Below are 7,660 nucleotides of genomic sequence, written 5' to 3' on the forward strand. Positions count from 1 at the left end.
TTCTTATCTCTAAACTAACAAGATTTGATTTCTAATATTGTCTTTATAAGACACTTACTAGCCTGTGACCCCAGGCTAGTCATTTAACCCTCACTTGTCTTTATCAATGGAAAAGGAAATGGCAAACCACTCTAGTATCTTTGCCAAAAAAACCCAATGGATGGTATGATCTATGGGGTCACAAAGAGTTGGACTGAAGAATGAGAACAAACAACATAGAATGATATCTTTGGCTTGAGCTATTTTGTTTCTTTCATAATGTACAAAAAACATTGGTGGTGGTGGTAGGGGCAGTTGAGAATGAGAGCCAGGCCCAGAGATGGGAGGTCCTAAGTTCAAATCTGACCTCAGATACTTCCTAGCTGTGTGACCCTGGGCAAGTCACTTAGCCTCCATTTCCTAGACCTTACCACTCTTCTGCCTTGGAAACAATACACAGCATTGATTCTAAAATGGAAGATAAGGGTTTAAAAAATGCATTGGTGAGGTTAACATGTTAAGCCTCATCTATCATCTAAACCTGAGAATTAATGAGTTTGTCAGCACTTTTCAAGGATATGAGGGTCCTGAACACCTGAGGGGGAGAGCCTGGGGAAAAGCAACTTTAGCTGTCATTGCCTAGACCTCAGTTTTGCTTAGGGCAGCCCTGTATGTGTGAAATAAGATGTGGAGAAGAAGTTCTTGAGAAGCTGACAGCTCTGTGGGAGGAACAAGCCAGATGTGTCAGAGAATGTCAGATGTTAGACAACCTAGTTGCAGGAGAATTCCACATCTGGAAAAGAATGCATCTGATGAAAGATTACAGTCAGCACCTGAAAATAAAATTTCTTGACATGTAGCCATAGAATTCTCATCCAATTTTGCCTTCATTAACTGCGTTAGTTGAGGCAGAAACTTTTATGTCTACACTCTCAGGTTTTATCTTGCTCTTTCTGTCTTTCCATTCTCCAAATTGCAATAGAATACAGCTAAACCCAAATGGAAAACAATCTAATTTATTTAGAGTAGTCTTGAGGGCTGAGTTTTCTTGCTAAATGACAGTGACTGGAAGTAGATCATACCCCAAGAGGAAAGAGACTGAAATGAAATCCATCAACTACGATTGGACATTCCATTTAAAAGAAAAGGTGTAAATCTCCTTTCCTTAGTCACCTTCTCTCCCTCCTACTCAACTTCCTTCCAGCTGAAGAGATTACCATACAAACTCCATCAGGCTGAACTGCAAATCCCTTGGTGGTTTGTTTTAAGGGCACAAGGATGCAACTGAAAATCACCAACTTTGGTTTCTTGAAAGACCTGGGTTTGATTCCTTTTGTTTTTTCTTTGTGTGATTTTGAGCAAATCACCAAATAACAGAATCTTAGATTTGGAAAGGATGCTGAGGAGAAAGCTGATTGAGCAATTAAAAAACAAACAAATAAACAAAAATCTCTTACCTTCTGTCTTAGAATCAATATTGTGTTCCAAGACAAAAGAGTGGTTAGGGCTAGGCAATGGGGGTTAAGTGACTTGCCCAGGGTCACACAGCTATGAAATATCTAAGGTCATATTTAAACCCAGGACCTCCCTTCTCTAGGCTGGGCTTTCAATCCACTGAACTACCCAGCTGCTCCCCACATTGGGAAATAGTGTTGCGAAGCATCTTGGGATTCTTTGGTGGAGGATAGGGTAAACTGCTGACTGAATAGAAACTGGAAAGACTGTGTGAAGGAAATCATTGAGTGGATTGGGTCATGAGGACAGAATGGCAGCGGGGGTAGGTGGGTGGGTGGGGAAGGCAGCAATAGAGTCAAGAGATGAAGAAATAGGGGGCAGGGAAGATGCCCCTTCATCTCCCTCCCCCTTTCCCCCAGACTGTTTCCCAGGTGGCTGAGGTAAAACCACAGTTGGCTCCAGAGATATGATGTGTGAGAGTTAGTGGGTGGAGAAAAAGTTTGATAAACTGAGGCAAGAGGGGATTTTTGCTATCTTCTCTTCCATGTTTGTTGTTGGTTGGACTTCCCTGTGTATCATGGCTAGGGGGTCCTAATGGTGGCCACAGAATAGCAAGTTAAATGTAGCAATAAGGAAAGTAAACTATATCACTCTCTCTTATTTTTCCATCTTTCCCCCCCTACTACCTTTTGATTTAATAAAATTATTAATTTACAGCCAGTCTTATAATTGTCCCTCTTACAACTTTCCTCTGGAAATTATGTACAACCTAAAAAAATGTATATTCATTTAATAGTTGGAAAAATATTCATTCACTTAATAAAATAAAGAAATAAAGAAATCTTCCTAGCACAGAGGAATATATCTATGGACAATCTGAATATACTCACAACATACTTGGGGCCAAAAAAAGGTCTTATTCATTGAGAAAATACTCTGGACTATATTTCTCAGGAAGTTGTATGTGAACCTTCTCTCTTGCATTGTATATTGTGATTGCTTAGGAGCACTTCCAGTGTGGTATCACTTTCTATATGGACATGGATGGCAGGAATGATACCAGATAAACTCAGGAGATAGACTGAAAGGTGCAGACCTGACTCGGGCATTGAGAAGCCTTGAATGTGGAAAGTTCAATGTCCAATAATGATTATGTCGTCAGGACTAACAGAGAAGAGATGAAGTAGAGACTGCTCTAGGTGCTGATCTCTTAATGCTTAACCATGAGTGTTCTGTATATTTTTCCATCTCTATGTTAAAGAATCAAAGGAACTGATGAAGGATATTTGTGATCTGATAGAATCACTACTCTTTATTTTGCATTGTTTTGATTCTCTTTTTCTTCTTCTCCCTCCTTCCCTGTCTCTATCTCTTGGCCTTTTTCCCTCTCTCCTTCTTTCTTTCTCCCCCTCTTCCTTTCTCTCTCTCAGCTTCGTCCACATAAAAACACTTAGATCTTTCTCACTTTGATTTCATAAACTCTGCTGCCATGATCTGACACGGCTCCTGGTCAGGAATTGGAGCTGTAGCTATAAAGAGGTGTTGACCCAAAGTGGTACTTGAAAACTGGGGAGTTGTGAGGGGGCCTAGAACCATGAGCAGACCTAGGGAGGGCTCCGGCCATATCTAGGGCACAACATCTGAGTGCAAAATGGAGAATGACAGTAAACCTGTTCACTTTTCTCCTTGGAGACCAGTAATTCTTTCACCATAGAGAAAGTGACATTTTTTTTTTAAATGAAGCTGGAACTGATGCCATTTCTGCCTTCATATTCCATTCCATGCTTCCTCAGCCTGGGCAAAATAGAAAATATTCTTTAAAAGTTTTCTATCACTTCTACTGTCTCATTCAGTTGTAATACTCCCCCAATACTAAAGGTTCTTTTTGGAAAATATAAAAATCACAGAGTTATGTAGTTCTTGTGATTAAACTCTGACTAGCCATGAGTTGTTGCTGTTGAAGATTGATGCAGAATTAAAAAAAAACTTCATAGAAAACTTATTTCTATTTATTCTAATCTTTGACTGTTCTGTTGGCCAGAGAGTTCTTACTCAGGAACCCCAAAGATCCTGGTGAGAGGCTCAATAACATTTGTTGCTTTGTATGTGTATTCTTAAGGAGCAAGGCACTAATACTAAAGAACAGGTTAATGGGGAAAGTGTCGTAAAATAATCCTACAAAATCCACAAGCCAATGGCAGTACAAGAAAAAATCTGAGACAAGGTAACATTTCGGGCTTCACTTCTTAGACCTTTATTCTTCCAAACAAAGTTTACTTCATTGTGTGTTCTACTCTGTTAACCACAGGAGCACAAAGGTCTCACATAACTAATCCAAACTTGTGACTTGTTATGCCACAGTGGATCTCTTGTGAGTTCCTTTTTGACTTGATCAGGAAAGGGTTCTATTTTGAGTAATGGAGCAGAATAGCAACCGCATGGATGACTTCCCTCACAATGTATTTTCGGTCACTCCTTACACTCCCAGCACAGCTGACATCCAGGTATCTGATGATGACAAGGCAGGAGCCACTTTGCTCTTCTCAGGTATCTTTCTGGGTCTGGTGGGGATCACGTTCACAGTGATGGGCTGGATCAAGTACCAAGGAGTCTCTCACTTTGAGTGGACACAGCTTCTTGGACCGATTCTGCTCTCAGTCGGGGTCACCTTCATCTTGATCGCCGTGTGCAAGTTTAAAATGCTATCCTGTCAGTCTTGCAAAGAGAGTGAAGAAAGAACACTGGACACAGACCAGACTCTGGGTGGACAATCTTTTGTTTTCACTGGGATCAATCAGCCTATAACATTCCATGGGGCTACTGTGGTCCAGTATATTCCTCCTTATGCATCTCAGGATACCATTGGGGTAAATGCCACTTATCTGCCCCCACTGGTGAATCCTTTTGGTGCTGCAAACTCAGGAGGGCCAACGGTGCCTGCTCCAAGTCCCCCTCAGTATTGTACCATCTATCCTCATGATAATGCTGCTTTTATTGATGATGACCTCTATCCTGCCTACATGGACATGGATCACAGAAATGACAACAGGTATGGTGGCATGTGCCTATAGAAACATGGGAGCTTGGGAGCTGCCTTTCCAGCTAGGTTAGACAGAGTCTATGGGCTCATGTGCCTCTAAGGAAAGTGGCAGGGTAGGGCAAATTCAGATCATGAGCTCTGAATTTGATTGTGTTTTCTGCTCATACTTTTAGGTCCTCTACTGATGCTGAACAGCTAGAGGAGATACAACTGGAAGACAATAGTCGTGACTGCTTTTCTCCTCCTTCTTATGAGGAAATATACTCCATCCCACGCTAGAGACTAATTTTCTGAGGGAACCAAGCACTTAAACCACTATTTTAAAACTAATGGTTTTAAACTTATAGCTTCTACAAAGACAGACAAAGACCACAGGTTTCCACAGTGCCCCCTAATAATATAGCCAAACACTCTATTGAGATGAAGGGGGAAAAAATCCCTCCTGTAGAGCAAAGGAAAAACCAATGGGGAATTCCCCTTCCTGTCTTCATTCCTTCTATCTTCTGGGTTCCTTACACGTTTCAAGAGTAGGAATTTTACCACTTAATCTTTATTAGGAGTCCCACAATTCACCCTTGTGGTCATGAGGAAATTTTTATTTTTATACCCAAGGATTTCCTTAGTGGTTAAGTCTGGGAGCCAAAGATTCAAGAGAGAAGCCAGGGTTAGTGTTTCTTCCCTTGTCCTTAAAAGGTTCCCAGCCCAGACATGGAATTCCATGAATGGCTAAAATCTTTGCCTCCCTGCATCAGGAGGTTTGCATTTGAGCACCTGAAACGTGTTTCTTTTAACTCCTGGGATTTGTCTTGTCTGTAGACAAAGGGGCTTTGAGGTTGCCTAGTCTTTGAAGGATTTGAGGGCTGAAAGGAGATGACCACAGTGGTTTCCATGATGTTTGGTGCATTTGGATTTATGCCCCCATATTATGATTAAAAAATTATATACAGTATGCTTTTTTTTTGGTGAATAGCTTCAATTGAAATATAGCAAGGATGAATTTAGAGGAGTCATCTTCCTGGAGTAGAAACAGGATACTGAACCAAGCATCCAGATGGGTAAATACACCCTAAATTCTTGTATTAATAAGATCATAATGCCACTCACAAGAGGATGGAACTAAGGGACAGAGATATTGAGCTTCTGAGGACCAGAAAGAATTCCATGTCATACCAGATCGCTCGCTAGTGTTGGGTAGGGTACATCACCACTGGCAATGAGTGGTTGAATGATGTGGCCCTTATTACTGAGCAGAATCAGGCTACTGGTCAGGATCATCTCCTAGTGGTTAAATGCTATTTCGGAATTATCTGTGTATGTGCCAGATATATAACTGAGTGCCTCGCATATATTGGAAATTTGACAGATGCTTGTTGAAATGTGACATTTCCCTGCTAGACTATAAATTTCATGAGGGTACAAACTATATCTTTTCTAAATTTTGTAGTTTCCTTCCTGTGTTGTGCAGTGGCCTGCACAGAGTCAGAAAGGATAGGTGAGAGAGAATTTAAAAGTTTAAAACACACAAGGGCACATGATGGGTTTATCTTCAGCATACTAGTTCTTAACTTTTTTGGGGTCACAGAACCCTCTGGCAACCTAACAAAGTCTATGGACCCCTTTTCAGAATATTATCATAAATGAATAATACATGAAAATGTATTAAATGAAAAATACATAGAATTAAGAGGAAATTCAATTATAGCAAAATACTTAACAGTTTAAAAAAAAGTTCAATGATATCTCATTAAAAAACTCTGCCTCAAGGGAACATATTTCTGGTAAAACTTCCAAGTTTTAGTTCAGCATTACTACTTTATGACTTGTATTGAGTGTTTTTAATTAATATTTCACCAGGAAATTATAAATTCCCCTTCAATGAAATGATTAAAATGTTTGTTGCATTATTAATATGATTTAGATTACATCTGAGGGTCAAACTATTTTATTATATGACCATATCTTCAAAGTTTATTGATTTTAATTTTTAAATGAGATTTAATTGACAGAAATTATTTTCCAACTAGATTCAATGCAACAAACAGCATGACTGCCCTCCCGCCCAAGGTAGAGTCAAATGTCATTAGTCTGTATTCCATTCCTGAATGTGCTGTTTAGGGGTGTAGAGTTTTCCAGAGATTTCAATCTCTCTCTTTTTTTCTTTTACTCTCCTTTGGACTCCTGGCTACGTGACTAAGTTTCAGATCCATCAAGTATCTCTTTATTGTAAAAAGGTTCCTTCTAATACCTCTCTTCCCTCCCCTCCCTTTTTTTTCTGAACAATCTGAAAAAAAAAAAAACAGGCCTCTTGTTTATGAAGATCTGGGTCTCTGTGTGTGTCTGTTTTCAGCTCTCTGACCTTTCATGCTTCCTCTGTTCACTCCTCCTCGACTGCCTTGTTTATTGTGAACTCTGTTGGGTCGAGTTTCTCTAAAGCTAGAGAGCCATGGTTTGTTGGTGGTTCTCCCCCACCCCTCCTGCCAAACAGAAGCTCTTTGCAGTAACCTTGTCTGCAAGTTCTATAAAGGAGAGAGAAAAGGGAATCTGAGCCACTCCTGGTAGCTCTGGTGCACTTCAAAGAGCCCTTTTCTTTACAGGAATCAACAGAAATATTTGTTGGGACTGGTGGCATTCTTGATCACACACTGCCTTCCATTGTAGGTGCATGTCGACATGCCATCTCCCAGTCTTACCGTGAGTTCCTTTTGGGCAATGATGGCATCTTTGATCTCTCCCTCTCTCTCACATCTGATTCCTGCTTTCCACTGACATGACCTCCCTCCTTCCCTGCCCTTCCCAAAATGGAAGACAAAGTCAGTTGAGTAGACCCCGCCATGCTGGCGTTGGAGCTGATACACTAATGTATACTTGCTGAGTGAAATAAATTATTGTTTTCCAAAGGTGATCCCATTAACCATCAGCAGTCTTTTGTACTAGTTGGCTGGGAGGATATTGGGCTTTTGCAACAATCTCTCCATTGGCCTCCTGGTTTTGTGCTTTCTTATTTCCCTGATGGGTTCTCCATACAGTTGGCCAAATCATCTTCTCAAGGCACAGGTCTGACCACGTCACTTTGCTTTGCAAAAGCTGTCACTGACACCTTCTTCTCTCTGGAATAAAATACAAATTTCTCAGCCTGGCATTTAAGGCTGTTCACAGTCTGACCCCTATGGCAGTGAGGTGGTACAG

At 40.6% G+C, this 7,660-nt stretch overlaps 1 protein-coding gene across 1 annotated transcript; it reads left to right on the forward strand.

Moving 5' to 3' along the window:
* The first annotated feature begins 3,743 nt into the window (after positions 1 to 3,743).
* Positions 3,744 to 7,376, forward strand: TMEM174 (transmembrane protein 174). The gene is made up of 2 exons (XM_001363172.5): positions 3,744 to 4,483; positions 4,648 to 7,376. The coding sequence occupies exons 1-2, from the start codon at positions 3,852 to 3,854 to the stop codon at positions 4,751 to 4,753; spliced, it is 738 nt and encodes a 245-aa protein (XP_001363209.1). The 5' UTR covers positions 3,744 to 3,851; the 3' UTR covers positions 4,754 to 7,376.
* The last annotated feature ends 284 nt before the right edge of the window (positions 7,377 to 7,660 follow it).

The sequence above is a fragment of the Monodelphis domestica genome, chromosome 3 (assembly GCF_027887165.1).
Source record: "Monodelphis domestica isolate mMonDom1 chromosome 3, mMonDom1.pri, whole genome shotgun sequence".
In the NCBI taxonomy this organism is placed as follows: domain Eukaryota; kingdom Metazoa; phylum Chordata; class Mammalia; order Didelphimorphia; family Didelphidae; genus Monodelphis; species Monodelphis domestica.